This window comes from Gossypium raimondii, chromosome 8 (genome assembly GCF_025698545.1).
Source record: "Gossypium raimondii isolate GPD5lz chromosome 8, ASM2569854v1, whole genome shotgun sequence".
In the NCBI taxonomy this organism is placed as follows: domain Eukaryota; kingdom Viridiplantae; phylum Streptophyta; class Magnoliopsida; order Malvales; family Malvaceae; genus Gossypium; species Gossypium raimondii.
The window spans coordinates 1953927-1970504 of NC_068572.1; the positions used below are offsets into that span (position 1 = coordinate 1953927).

The window sequence follows — 16578 nt, forward strand, 5'->3', positions numbered from 1 at the left end:
CACAAGCATCAGGTCAAACCACCGGGATATTACATTCTCTATTACATTCTTCACTTATTAAATATGTTCTCATAAACTTTCACAATTTTTCAATTTAGTCTATTTTTATTGTAAAAGTTCAATATTCACTAATTAATTACATTAAATCAATTTTCTTTCTTGTTACACTTGATTCGCATAATTTATATCAATATTTTGTTTCACATATCAAATTTTTATGTATTTCACTTTTATTATTTCATCCACATATTTTCTCAAGTTTAATAATTTAATCGTTATCACCATAAAAATTTCATATCTTTCCATAATTTCATAACACATTCCTTATCATCATCTCATAACACATTCGTTAAACTTTTATCATAATTTTTTTTGTTTACATACTGAATTGTTTCACACTTAAATTTTTGTATAATTTTCAATTTAATCCCTATTGTCAATAATTTATTTTTCATCATATAAGCACTTCAATCAAATAATTTATTATAATATTTTATTTCACATAACTAATTTTAATGCATATAACTTCTCTTGTTTCAATTATAAATTTTACAAAATTTATAATTTAATCCTTAACATCATGTTGATTCATTATTTACTATAATTTTACCTTAATATCACTTTGTAATCAATTTACTACCTATCATAAATCTCAAATGTATGTTTATTTCATTGAAAATAACTTTTATGAAATATTTTCAACAAATTTATCAAACAACAAAAATATTTTACATATTCATCCAAATACAAAAAATATATATATTAATTTTTCCAAAAAAATCACTTTTTAAAAACCATTTTCTCTTAAACAAATGAAGCATGCATTTGCAGTCAATTTCCACTATAAAAAAATTCAGTTTTTCATCGATTGATCCCCTACTTATCAACACCCAACAAAAAATAGTCAATAGAAATCAACAACACACCACCATAACAAAAATCCATTTTATTTTTAATATTATTTTATCACCACAATGCTGCAATGCATTTGATCAAAGACAGTATCTTCCTGCCTAAATTGCTCAGAAATTACAACCAGAAGCATTATGCCATAAATGCCACTCTTTAACCTGCAAAACATAAATTGTGAAATGATAAATATTTGCAACATAAACCAACCAAAATAAAAGCATAAATTAAATACAAGTTTATTCACATATCAGCCATGGTTATGTTTTAAAATAGTATATCTAGCAGGAGTATGTTAAATTTTTTTAAGGGTTTTTTTTGGAAGTTTCTTGGAGAGGGTTATGTCCTCGTACCAACATCCAGATATGCTCCGGACATTGGTATCAATCATGGCATAGAGGAGTCAAATTGCATTTTGCCCCCTCTACTAAAAAAAATGAGCCAATCAATCCATTACATTAGATAAAAGAGTAAACTAATCCTTCCGTTAAAAATTCCATCCATTTTTTACTGTTAAAAACCTATCCTTGCATATCAATATACGTGACATGTCATGCGTAATTGTCTAGTTATTAGAAATGGATTAAATTTTTAACAAAAAAAACCAGTTTGCTCTTTCATCTAACATTTTTGAGTAAAGGGCGCAAAATACAATCTGACTCCTACTACAAGGGACTCTGTGGTACTTTTACATATGATGGCCTCCTTTATAAATTCAATTTCAAGGAACATATGAAATGCATTCTTCTCATATTTCTTCTATCATTATTGTGCAAGTTATCTCATCAGAAAGGAATGATATCTATTGATGTAACCTAGTACTCTATACTTCATGGGACATATAAACCGACTATCTACTCAAAATAATTGCTTGGTCTTTTGCCATAAAGGAAGCATAGGAAGATACATCCATCAAAACTCAATATTTATAATTACTGGGTGAATGATGTTTTAAATTGAATTTATAGATATGCATAACTTTCATAGGCAGAACAGATACAAATCTTACACAATTAAGGGCACTAACATGATCAGAATTAGGTTAATGATGTTTTAAATTGAATTATACACATGCATAACTTTCATGGTATTAGTTAAAACCAGCATTCGTATGACAGTCAGTCCAACCAAGCTGCAAGTTGATGCCCAAAAAACGGAACAATGACAACAATGATTAAGGAAAGAACACATGGTTGAATGTTAGTACTCATCCATCCCAATTTGTAATAAATGTTAAGCTGTTCAGAGCCTGCACATCATCGGAATAGGTTCATTGTGTTTTAAATTTTATCGTATTAGTTAAAAGCAGTTCTCATGTGTACATTTTCATCCATCCAACATGAGTTCTATCAAATGATAGTAAGTCCAACTGAAGTTGATGATCAAAAAACTGAACAACAATGATAGAGGAACGATCATCACACCATAGAAGGTTAGCACTCATTCCATCCCAAATTGTAATAAATATTAGCTAAAACCACATATAAAAATGGTTGAAATCTCCTATGACCAATAAACACCCAAATATAAACAAGTACATAACGAAACAATTAAAACTACAAATCCATCATCACTTAAACTTCACTAGAATCGAACATCAAAACTAACATCAATGTTACAAAAAGCTTGACTTGAAAAAAGTGTGGTGAGAAATGTGGTCTAAGAACTTCTAAGTGGTAGATAAAGCTAGTGCAAAGAACTGAAATCTTGAACAATATATATGTTTAAAATAATAAAAAGTTCAGAGATATGAAGATAATAAAGTCATTTTTATTTACAAGCTTCCAAATTACAAAAACTCCATTTTCTTAGCTTTAAAGTTAGAGCTGCCAAACCATGATTTCAACCTAAAGGTCGAAAATTTTCGCTGGTTTAGCATTGTGAAACATAGCAATTCTATGCAAACATCAATGCTAAACTGGGGCCGAAAAATATAACCGGAAAAATGCAATCAAATCTCTTATATCAATGCTCCTGCTCCAGCAAAGCAATCCCAAAATTATACAAATTTATATGCAATAAAAGATCATCAACATCATCAATCCAATAAGCATTAACAAAAATATCTCCTTTTTTCCTTCTTTCCTCAATTCTAAATCGAAAACCCATCTATTAAATCAGCAGTCGATTACATAAGCAAAAATAGATCGATACTAAGGAAATCAAAACATCATCGAAAGAAGCCGATCGATCCATAGCCAAATTTACCCACATTTTAACAACGAGGCATCAAATCATCAATATAAAACAAAACGCGCACATAAGAACCTCTAAAAATCCCGAATACAAATTACCTGGGCGGGGATCAGTGATGACCATGTTCCTTGGCGTGTTGCTGGTGCTCGAGATGGCGACGCTCATTTGGGAGAGCGACGAGGTAAGAAAAGACCATCCCACCGAAACAGACATGGTAAAGAGGCTGGATCGAATCGGTTTGAATGTACTTTGAATTGTAATTGTCCAAACCCTTTTGAAAAGCTTTCTTCACGTAATCCATTGATAGCATCGGTTTCACGTGGTTAGGGACTTCCTTCACTTTCATCCCTTTTATCTCGCTATAAACTTTCCTCATTGCCATTTTCTGCAAAATTCAACCCTAACCCTAGCTTTGATTTCCCCCCTTTTCTTATCCTCTGTGAAATTTGGAGGATTGGATTTAAGATTTTTTTTTTTTTTGTGTGTGTGTGTGTGTGTGTGTGTGTGTGTGTGTTGATTGAAGGGCTTCTCTCAGTTAGGTTTAAGGCTTCTTCGTTGGGCCGGTCTGCTTCATTGTTTCTTTCACCTAAAAATAAATAGGATAAACTACATTAGTAGTAACTCAACTATGTTTTTTTTTTTCAGTTATCTAATTATGAAAAGTTACAAAATGGTCACTCAACTATTAGTACATTTCTTTTTTGGTCACCCAAATATGAAAAGTTACAAAATGGTCACCCAACTATCAGTAAATTTCCTTTTTGATCATCTAAATATGAAAAGTTACAATATGGTTACCTAGCTATTCAATTTTGTCTTTTTTAGTCACCCAATAATATAAGATATTTGGGTGCTTCCAGTTTTATACGATACATGCACGGGTGAGATGAAATTTATTAAAGACAATTCAACTAAGCTAACAATTTTCAAGCTCAAGAGATTGGTTAACTTGAGACGAATTTTTGGATGTAATCAAAGCAGTTATGGGTTGAGATGTCCTCATAGCATTTGAAGATCTGTCTCTTAACCTCAAAACACACTTTGAATTATTCGATTTCGAGTTTAGGAGCTCAAGTTATGATCATTTTAGTGAAGACTACGTGAACAGAATTTCTGGACAGGATAATTATGGAAATTACGAGTTTCAAACTTTAAATTCGAGTTTAAATCATACTGAGTTTGATTTTTAAGCTTAATTTTTATTATATATGAGCTCAATATTGTATTTGTTAGATATTATTATTTCATTATTTATTCTGAATTTTGGATTTTTAAGCAATTTAAGTTATTTAGGAGTATTATGTCAACAATAAAGTTTAGTTTGAAACTATTTCTTATTTAGATTAATTAGAGTTTCAATATAATTGAGATTTTTATTTTGATGTACTTAGCTAGCTTATATAAAGGCCTTCATTCATCTAGAGCCCTAGGCCAAATCTATGACTTGAACAAACTTACGATCCTATTTCGTGCAAGTGTCCTTATCATTACGTTAGCTAGCTAGTATAAAAAGACAAAATTAAATGGTTGGATAACCAAAAATAAATAAATTTACTAGTAGCTGAGTGACTACTAACATAGTTTACCTAAATAAATAAGGTTAAAATACGTTATAAGTCCTTGTACTCTTCACAACTTTTAAATTTAGTCTTTGTACATTTTATTTTTATGATTTTAGTCCTCCGATTTTCAAATTTCAAAATTTAGGTTGAATTGTTAATGCTATTTTTTTGTTATGATATTTTGAAATAATAAAAAACTCACTTGATAACAATATAACTAAAAGATGATATTATAATGAACTTGAATTTAATAATATAATTTAACAATGTTAATAGTCGATTTTAATTTTGAATCTGAAAAGTAAATGACTAAATTCTTAAAAATAAAAGCATAAGGACTAAATTTCAAATTTATGAAGAATTTTGAGACTTATGACATTTTACCCAATAAATAATATTTATTATCTATTTTTTTCTATTTTGGTACTTAAATTATTATTTTTCATCTCATTTATTTAAAAATTTATTGAAGCTCAATAATAATATGCCATGTGTTACATTTTATCGGTAACTTTGATTTTTAAGTAAACTGAAATGAAAATGATAATTCAAATACTAAAATGAGACAACAAATATGTTTCAATGACTAAATTGTGACAATAATTGTCAATACCTATCTAGTTTGACTCAACTAAAAAACATGATTAATTAAATCTAAATCTAATTTTGGTCCAAATTGATAATAAAAAATTAAAAATTGTACTCATCCAATCTGAACCAAAATGACCTAAAATTGAAAGGCCAAAACAATTCAATTCAAAAACAACCATGTTTAATCAAAATCTAAAATAATCAAAATTTAATCTCGAACTTAAATGATTTAAACCTAAAGAATTCAAAACTATTAAAACTTGAAATGATACGAACCCAAACTCGAATTATTGTAAACTAAAACAAGTGAGAAACTTAAAAAAAAAAAAAAAAAACCACCCCTATCCAAATTGAGCAGGTCAGTCCAATTAATAGATGTATATATCCAAGGCTAACCGACTAGGAATTATTTAAGTGTTAAATTAAGAAGATAAGATATTTAATTATATTAATGCAAATTTATAAAAAAATTATTAAATTATTTTTTAAAAAGTAATTTTATTAATTTATTCAGTAAATAAACTATATAATTCAGAAAAAAATAAACACTGGTCGACGAAGAACAAGCTCCATCAAACACAAGAAATGCTTTAACCTCCGTATCAATAGAGCATTATGACACGTTGACAATAGGCTTTGTCACAACTCAAGTACGACATATCTGGAGTGATTTTAAGCACTTAATACGATAAATAAATCAACCCTAAATAGTTCAAAACAATAAAAAAATCGACAAAAGAATACGATAACAAAATTATCTCTAATATTAATTAAATCGCTCATTTAAATTATATCCGTTGTGTCAATAAAATTTTCATGAATTTTGGGATTATTAAATAAAATTATCACAAAAAATTGGTTAAAAAAAATTAGATGAACATATATGGAAATTGGAATCATTTTGGGGCAGTGAAGTGGGCAGTCACATGTGGTGTATAAACAAAACGACAAATTCTGGTGGGCCATACTCACATGTGATTCAATCTCTCGTTTTCCCAAAATAATAATAATATAATAATCCTCAATTTAATTTCAGTTTATAATATATTTGTAAAAACTACTTAAAATTAAATTATTTTTAACCAAAATTAATAGACATAAAAATTTGTTGATCTAGACAATGTAAAAAAATGTGACCATAGCTATTTTAACCTATTAAAAATAATATTTTAAAATTTAATATCTCAATAATATTTTTATTTAAGTATTTATTTTCTCCAAAAATATTTTTATTTTTAATTAAATTAAAAAGTGTGAATAAAATTAAATAATAAGATAATAATTTATTTCATTGCAGAAAAGAAAATCCATAATAGTTTAGTTGAATAAATTGAACCAATTAATAGGAATCTTTTAAAACTATATTAGCTTTTTACCCTTAATTAAATAGGCTAAGTGTGAGCTTAATTGTTACTCAATAAAAAATAATTTTAATTATTAAAAAACAAAATATTAATATAAAACATCTTCACAAATAATCTTAGTTTTTGAATGTGCTACATTCTCCAACATATTTTTATATATTTATATATAATTATACTTGTGGGGGTGTGTCTCGCATTTATCAAACGTTCTGTAGGCATTTATCGAAAATAAACGTGCGACGTCATGATGAGGGTTGTCATGATGTTGAGAGGAGACGATGATCTCTTAAGCCAAAAGCAGGGGCGGTGTCTTGACGATACCTCACCTAATGTAATTGCATTTTAGATTCCAAGCAAGACTTCTTCTCCTAGTTAAACTCCGATTACTTCATAGATATTTTAGTATGATTAGACTTCTAATGTTAGCTTATTTAAATAGGCCAATGTATCCCTAGTTTCATACGCCAATCAGCAATGGCTTTTCTTGAGGCGACAAGATGTAGTCGCGTATGAGTTTTGGTGAGAGTTTTGTAATAACCATAGAGAGAATTTTGTTCCCAAGTTAGGATTTTGTTTTCGAGGGTTGGTATTGTATGTTTAGTACATTTAGATTTATTTTATTCCCATTGTACTCTTGTTTGTTTATTCATATTGTGAAAAGTAGAAGCCTTATTTGCTCGTAGTTTTTATCCTCTTTTGAGTAGTTTTCCACATAAAATATTTATGTGTTTGATCTTCTCTATTTTACTTGTTCGTTTATACGAGTTGATCCCTAACAATACTAAAAAGTATAGGATACCAAAATTATGTTAAGAATTAAATTAAAATATATAATTTTGTAAAAGCAGATTTTTAAGAGAAAACAATATTTGAATATTTTGAATATATGTATAAATGTGAGGTAAAGGTGAATAATACAATCTCTACCTGTTACACCTCATTACCATCCTTATTTAAAATTAAGTGGAAGGGCATTCCTAAAATAAGAAATTGATTTAATCTCTCAAAATTTCATAAAAATTTAAGCTAATATATACTAAATTTATAGTTTGGTCCCTCAAAAGACTAAAATTTAATTTTAATTTTAAAAAATATAAAATATAAATTAATACAATAATAAAATTGCATATTGACTCACATAAAATATATAAATTAATATCAAAATAACAAGAATGGATAAAGCATTTCTAAATGTTAAATAGATTTTCTTTATTAAATCGATTTGGTTTCTATAGTTTATTAAGTAAATTTATATGAAATCAAGAGAATCAACATAGCACAAAGAAATGAATATATTAAAATTTTTTATCAATTATTTGTTTAATCCTTTTTACGGATTTTTTTTTTGTCGACACAATATTGAGTGAAGGTGATTATAGATAGTTCACACAGTCATGTCGAGAGCTATTGAAAAGTAACGAAATATTAGGGAGCAACTCTGGAAGGTCTTGAAATTTTCTTTTCTACCCTTTTTAATGACGATGAGAGGTGTTACGTGAGAGGATCTTGGACGATATTTGAATATCGCAAGATGAATGCTCTATCGTGTATGGTCATGGAAAACTTCATTATGATACACAATCATTTATGATGGGTATGATTAGACTTACTTCTAAAAAAATAGTTTTGAAGTTACGAGATGAGATTGAAGATGTCCCCTTAATAAATCTTCTTATGATCCAGTAGCGGTCTTCGCAGCTTCTTGTCGAGCAAGGTCCCATATAGGTGAGTACCTGTAAGTTTGGGTACTTTCCTCTAACGAGGACGAAATTAAACCGATACAAAACACAATAGATGAAGAACTGAAAATAATATGGACAAAACCATACAAGGAACGCGCACATGAGGGGCTTATAAACCCACACATCACAATTACACAATGTGAGACTCGAACCTCAATACTTAAATATGAGAGTCTTCACATTAACCAACAATTTTAAGACCTTATTGACAATAAAACCATTAGTTCCCGATTCAACCATCGGTCTAATAATAATTAAACAAATAATTAAAACATTCATAAAAATAATAAAGATTTGGAAATTTATTAAATTGTCGATTTTCTATCCCAAATTCTGATTTTTTACTATTTCGAGTCATTTGTTCAAAAACCAATTCAGTTTTTATACTCAAACTCATATACCAATCGATTTCCGATTTAACTAATCCAGTTCGATTTCTGACAACTTTGTTTGGCGAGACATCAAGTTCCATTTTTATTTCCCTCGTGATTTCCCTCCATTACTTTTTAGACTAAGTTATTTCCTAATTGTCATGATTCTGTTTTTTTTTAATCTAATATTTTCCTTTTTTATTTCAAGATTTTCAGTTCACTTTTTGTCCACTTTATCTTTTAAGATTTTTGAATAAATAAAGAAACAGAACTGTAAAATACACTTAATAATTGGAAAAAAAAAATAATCTGTCTTTTCCTTTGGACATTTTCCCTCACATGAATGATTAAATACATCCATTTATAATATTATATATTTTTCAAAAAAATAATATAATATATACAAAACGAGTTTGATACATTACTAGTGCATATATTTTTATTTCACAAATAATTTTAAAAATTATCAATTTCAAGAACATGTAGTAAATCTTCAGGAATGTCTTCAAACACCTGCAAATCTGTACTTCTAGTTGTGGCCAACTTCACAATACAATCCGTAACTTGGTTTCTCTCATTTTGGAACGTGCCTTATCCTCCAATGTTAGATGTCTTTTAATATCGTATATATCCTTCGTAATAAAGCTAAAGAGGATTCTGTCAAATAAAACTCTTGAATGGTTTTGATTACCTCTAGTTTGTTTGTGTGGATCACAACTTTCTGATATCTCATTTAGGATAGCCTAAAGTTAGGCATAAAAAACGGAACAAACCCCCGATTATTCTCCTATTTAAGTATTGGAGAGGGGATATAGGTAGTTTTAGCCATTGTGTCAAAAAGAGCTGATATAATTAGAATTTATAACGAGATTGTTCAAAAAAATTATCATGTGTTTTTTTTAATATTTTACTATACGCCCCTTATAAAACAATTGTCAACCCCCTAATATTACTTGTAAAATCTAAAGACTCTATTGACCGTGTATCAAATATTTTCTCATATATATATATATATTATATTATACATGTACCCATCACATCTTGCACGCTTTAAGCCTATATGCCTAATAGTTAATTAATCATTTTAAAATCAAAATTAGGAAATTAATCACAATAAGTTTGAAAAATATATTTTATTTGTGGGAACCTTTTGACTTTTGACTTGGCTCATTTACCTCATATTCTACATTTACTTTCTGACCATTGAAAATTTCTTCATCCTTTTTTACTTTTTTGAAAATTAAAATATTTTTATTAAAATATTAAAACTAATGTTGGACTATTTCACATTTATTATTGTATTTTTTATTTCATTCAAATAAATATAATCTTTTAATTTGTACCTAATTAAGTTTTTATTCCAAGCGAGAAGTTGATTTTTTAAAAGTATTATACATATTATGTGGTGATAAATTTAATCTTTAAAGTTTTTTTTGTCATTTTGGTCATAATTTGGCCCTCGGCTTTTAAATATTAGTTGATTTATTTATTTATTTTTACGAAAAAATTGATCGAACAGTTAAAATTTTAATGACATCGATGTGGTAAATCAAGTGGCAATCTCACGATATTTTATTGTAGATGATTTTTTAAATGAACGTTTTAGAAAATAATGTATTTTATTAATTTTTAATTTTTATGAAGCACATGTGAACTGCTATATGGGCTACCATGTCATTGTCGTTAAAATTTAAATAGTTCGGTCAAAATTTTCATCCAAAGGAAAATAGTTTGATTAAATATTGAAAGTTGAGGACCAAAGTGACAAAAAAGATAAACATTATTGGTTAAATTTATCATTATACTGATTATTTAAAGTTTGAATTAATATTTAATACATTGTTAATGAAATATTTTAATTTCATAAGTAAGTTTTAAATAAATGAGATACATGTAGGGAGAATCCTAGGGGATGATAGGGTCCTTGGCCCGCTTAATGAAATGGCTTTATTCCATTTTCAGTCCCTTTAGAAAATTATTAGTTCAATTTAGGTTATTTAATAGAAAATATATGGGTTTGGTTCCTAACAATTTGTCTTTTTTGTCTTAACACCTTAACAAATTTTTTTGGCTTTGTCCTTATATACACTTCATTCTTTGAGCTTTGTGTAGTTTAAAAACTTTAATTCCTAAGTTTTTTTTTTTTAACTTTTTAATTGTTTATTGGGTAAACTACATCGGAAGTCACTCTAAAACAACATTGTTATTATTTTGGTCAGTTTAATTTTTTTTTGTTAATTTAGTCACTCTGGTTAAAATAATTGCTTGAATTGGTCACTGCAGTTAAAAATTCCGTTAATCCACCAACGGATTGCTGACGTGACATCTTTTTGACTTTTAACTAAAGTTAAGGACCTCTTTGTAATTAGTTCAAAAATCTTTTTTTTTATTTATTTGCAACATAAGACTAAATCTTGTAGGTTTTCGCTTTTTCTTTCTACTTGTTGTTTGTTTCCTAGGAAAAGTAATAAAGGAAAACGATAATAGTTTTGACTTGTTTGTTTGACTTGTCCAAAACACCCCATGTTCTAATTTTTTACTTCGATAACATTATCGCTCTTTTTTTTTAAATTGAATTTCTCTTAACATTTTTAAGAGAAAATATGCAAAGGAGAAAATAGAAGAAAAAACTCAAAAATTCCTTAAAAAAACCTCAAAATCTTCTCTTGAGTACCCTCAAATTAAATCATCCTTTTATTATTAACATTCAATACCTAGTAATAATAACAAAATTACTATGAAAAGTAAAAGAGAAGAAATATTTATATATATATAAAAAAACATTGTTTAGGGAATCATTGTTTTTCGTTAGAAAAGTTGAACATTCAACAAAACCAAATTTATTAATAAACCAAAGAAATAGAACACGATAAATTTAAGAATTAAGGGAGAAAACTAAAATTTTCTTTAAAAAAAAACATAAAAGAAAACTTACCATGTTAGATCAGGTCTTGAAGAAATTGCGTAGGATCGCCGAGAAGCAAATAACAGAATCCGAGCACAAATAAACACTGTAAACATAATACTTATTGTAAAATCTATAAGTCAAAACTATCATCATTTTTCTCTATTATTTTTCCTAGGAAACAAACAACATGAAGAAAAAAAATAACAAAACTTACAAGTTTTAGTTTTATGTTACAAATAAACAAAAAAAAAAGTATTTTGGAATAATTACAGAGAGGTTCCTAGCTTAATCAAAAGTCAAAAATTACCACGTCAAGAATCCATTAGTGGATTAATGAAATTTTAACGATTATGACCAATTTGAGCAATTATCTTAATTAGAGTAATTAAATTGACAAAAAAATTTAGAGTGATAAAAATAAGAACAACATTATTCTAGAGTGACTTGTGTTGTAGTTTACCCTTAGTTATTTTGTTACAAGTTAAAAAAGTTAAAAAAGTTAAAAGACTTATAATGAAAGTAGGATTATTTACATTTTAGGTCCTTTAGCTTATATGGACTTTAATGTAGGTCACAAAATTTTAATTTAATCAAATTACATCACTTATTTTCAATTATTAACAAATTAAGTCACTTATTCTAACTATGTTAAGTAGTTCTCATTAAAAAATTTAACAAAAACTGAATACACAACCTAATCTAAAGGTTAGCTTTGGAATTATAATTGTACTTGAACAAAAAGTTAATTTCTTAAAGGCTTTGTTATTGATTTAGCCATTAAATTATACCACTTTTTTCACTTTGGTATTTAATTTTTGTTGACCCACTTCAATACTTAAAAATTTAATTTCGTTTACCGATTTAACCAGTAAGAGTTAATGCCGTAAAAAGCTCTAGTTAACTTGTGGAGTCAAATAGAACGTGCCATGTGGCATTTTTTTCCACGTCATCATTTACTTGGAATTAAAAATATATATTTATTAACATTTAATTTAATTAATAAGCTTTTTTTTAATTCTCTTCCCAACCCAATCTCTCTCTTCTCCCTTCCTCTTTGTTATAATAGACGTCGATAATGGTAATAGAAGGATTGCGAAGTAATAAGAAAAGGAAAAAATAAAACACACAATTTTTGCGTGAAAACCTTTTCGAGAAAATACCACAAGCAGAGAATGAGAAATTCACTAATGTTGAAAACTGAATGATACAAGAGTAGTTTCAGCTACATCTATCTATCTAAAAGGTTGAAAAATCCTATTCGAATCAATGTCAAATAGAAGAAATGTAGTCCTATACGGATTCTACTTGTGCGGCTTGGTCCGTACTGGCCCTCGATCTGTTACCCCATAGATCCCCTTATTTTGACACTGTATTTATTTATTCAACAAGCGACGAAATTCAGGTCACACAAACTCTAACACTCTTCTTAAAACTTAATTAAAATTTTCACTCCCTAAACCCTAAATTTTTCTTCTTGTTTTGAAGGAAAAAACAAACATAATCCCTACTTATTTTGAAGGAAAGTCTTCCACTTCTGGGTTTTGATCCAAACAAATCAGATTCACTATTAAAACATAAAGATGATATAAAAACAAGCAACTTTTCACCATTGATGTCAATGAAATCATTGTAGGGACACTAGAACTTTTCACCTATGACAAAGCATATTTGTTGGGTTTTCAAGAATTTGGAAATAGGGATTTTTGGGAAGGAGGGTTATTGGATTCGACAGAGCTCAAGTTTGGAAGGGAAGGATGATGCAGTAATAACGGAAAAAATAATTTAGGAAAGATTTTTGACCAAGTTGGACATGATATTATTTGTTTTGTATAACATATCTATAAATAAATTAATGATTATAAAAATATTAAAAAATAAAAATAAAAATTTGAAATTTAAGAAGGGATAAAAAAATCATAAAAAATAGCATGAAGTATATGTAATTTGTTATGCGAGTTGCTATACTTAAAAAATTAGTATTTTAGTCAATATTTTCCAAAAAATAGCAGTTCGACTTTTTTAAAAGATTGATGGTCAAGGTTAGAGATTCTCGTGGGATAGGTCAATCCCATGCAAGGTATCTAGACTAATTTTCTAAGTCCGAGTTTAGCCCGACCCAAATTAAGAAAGGTAAACTCGGGCTTGGCCCGACTTACCTATATTTAATTTTATTGTATTAATTTTTATTTAAAAGTAAATTTTTAAAAAAATATGATACACTAAACGCACTAAAAAAACTCTAAGATAAAAGTTTTCTAACATATTAAAAATACATTAAAAAGTATATATATTAAAAAAACATTATTGTAAATATGATAAATATTTTATTGTATTAAATATAATTTTTTAAATTTTATATTTTGGGTTGAGTTATTTAGGTGGGTAAGTTTTTTATTTAAGGTTTTGGGTAATTGGTTTAATTGTTATTGGGTTAGTGATTTAATATAAATATAAATATATAATTATTAATTAACATATTATAACATAATATATTCGGGCTGGGCCAGAAAATCTTGCCCAAGGTTGGCCCAACTCATAGAAAATGAGCTTCAAATTTTACCTAAATCCATTTTCAGGCCTCATATTTTTGTCCAAACCCTCTCAGTTTTAAGAGGGCCCTCAAGCTTGGGCGTGTGACCTCGTCCATGGGTAAGTCTAGTCAAATTTAACTCTTTTCAAAAAGTTGAGTGTCGAATTTAATTAAAAAAACAGGAATAATGGTCAAATTTGTCATCATGTCTTAAAAAACACTTCTACCTTGCATTTCCAAGGAGATAACACGTGTGAGAACCCTAGAGATGATATTGAGAGGGGCAGCTACAAACCTCTAATATAGATCATAAAATAGATACGAGAGATACAAAATAAAAAAACTATCTAGATTACTTATATGGGAAAAAAAAAGTAAACATGGCGCGTTTTAATTGTGTAACCACAACACCTGGTTTAAATATTGACAGCATTAAACCGATTGACGGAAGTAAAGTTTAAGTACTAAATTGAGCAAAAAACAAATTTAAGGGCCAAATCATAAATAAAAACTTTCTCAAAGGCTAAAAACTGAAAAGAAAAAGAAACGCGCTTAAATGCGGGAAAATTAAATAGAAGCAGTTGTATCCGTCCGTTCCGGTCCAATCAAGGTGTTCTCCCACTTATCAAACTAGCTATTATAACTAATTTCAAGGGTAATTAAGTAATTTCTATTACCCGACAGCTTGCGCGCGAATGTCTCTCTCTAACAATAATTAAAGATAACAATAAAACAAAAACTACTACAAGAGAAAAAAAAATGAAAAGGCAATTTCATTAATTGACCAATAATAATAATAAGGGTAGGGTCACCTTAATTTGGGTCATAATCATTTCATTTAAATTTATTTATTGCTCTAAATTTTTTTTTATCTCTTTTATCACTTTTAGCAGTGAATAATTTTCAGGTCGCAGCCAGTGGAGAACTAAAAAATTTGTATAGGGTCGAAGTTAAATTATAAATTTTAGAATAATAAAAATATAATTTTATTTTTATTAATTTAAAGTTTTAAAAATTTTAAAAGGTTTAAATAAAAAATTTATTTTAAGGGGGCTAGGGCCTTGCCAGCCCCCTAGTTCGCTCCTGAAAAAAAAAAATAATTGATCATGAAATGTGTTTTATTTTCATAAATGGGGTTGAACTTGGACTATATAACTATTGCGCCACACATCAGAGTCACGGTTTTTGGACAATCTTTACTCTTGCTCTTATATAAAGAAAAGGGATAAAGTAACATTTAGTCCCTAAACGTGATAAATTTTTTTAATTTAGTCTCAGAAATTTGATAATTTTTCTCAATTTAGTCTTCGAACTTAGATTATGTAAAGGCATGATGACACGACATAATTTAAGATAAGAGTAGGTGCCACATCATCGTAGTTTCTTTTACAAATATATAAAGTCTAAAAAATTACAATAAATTATAAATAATTTAATAGTTTTTATAAAATTTTAAGTGAAGACATGATACAATATCAAAGCGCCGTATCGTCATACATAACGGAATTCAAGGATTAAATTTAAAAAATTGTCAAATTCGAGGACTAATGTGGATAAAAAAGGTCCAAAGATTAAGATAAAAAATTATCAAGTTTAAAGACTAATAAAATAAAATGTATAAAAATCGTGTTTTAAAAATTAACTTATTTTAAAATTTATTTATAATATAGTATCATTTAAAATCATTAATTGAATTTGTTTATTCAATTAAAATAAGTCCACTTCACATATTTGATAATAATATAACTATTTATGATTTTAGTTTATATTTAAATTCACTTAATTTAGTTTTTTATAATATTATTAGTAGGTCGAAATTGATAATATCATAATAATGTCAATTGTTACCATTGAAACTATTACGTGAATATTTTTTAAACAATTTTAAACATTTAGATAAAGGAAATGATTATATGAAATAGTGACGCCCGTCATCTGTATCTCTTTTCTAATAGTTTTATGCCACGTCAGTATTTTCATTTTGAAAAAAAATCAAAATCAAATTCAAATGCTAGAATTCAGGATGAAATTACTGATGTGGCATAAAACTATTGGAAAATAGATAATATCTTTATTTCATACGATCCTTCCTTTTTAGATAAAATATAAATTTATTATTGGTTAAATATGATTTACTGAATTTCTAAGCGTCTCTGGGAATTACGTCATACTCTAACAAAAAACAAATTACTTCAAACTAAAATGGAAGGATTAAATCTAAAAATCACCATAATAAAGGGACTAAAACCAAATTAAACCTCTATATTACTTTTACTTTTTAACGCGTTTAATAAAGTAATATATTAATATTTAAAAAGGGTCAAAATTATAATTAAAACAATTTTAAGTAATAGTTAAATTAGTATAAATTGTACTACTTAATGATTAAACTTTTTAAAAAGTAA

At 27.5% G+C, this 16578-nt stretch overlaps 1 protein-coding gene across 1 annotated transcript; it reads right to left on the reverse strand.

Annotated features, from left to right (window-relative positions):
• Nucleotides 1-931: 931 nt before the first annotated feature.
• On the reverse strand, nt 932-3602 carry LOC105790170 (uncharacterized). The gene is made up of 2 exons (XM_012617625.2): nt 3204-3602; nt 932-1070 (listed from the first exon to the last, which is right to left on the reverse strand). The coding sequence occupies exon 1, from the start codon at nt 3485-3487 to the stop codon at nt 3215-3217; it is 273 nt and encodes a 90-aa protein (XP_012473079.1). The 5' UTR covers nt 3488-3602; the 3' UTR covers nt 932-1070; nt 3204-3214.
• Between the last annotated feature and the right edge of the window lie 12976 nt (nt 3603-16578).

Excerpts from the sequence above, each read along its gene's own strand:
- LOC105790170 (XM_012617625.2), bottom strand. The coding sequence starts at position 3,487 with ATGGCAATGAGGAAAGTTTATAGCGAGATAAAAGGGATGAAAGTGAAG.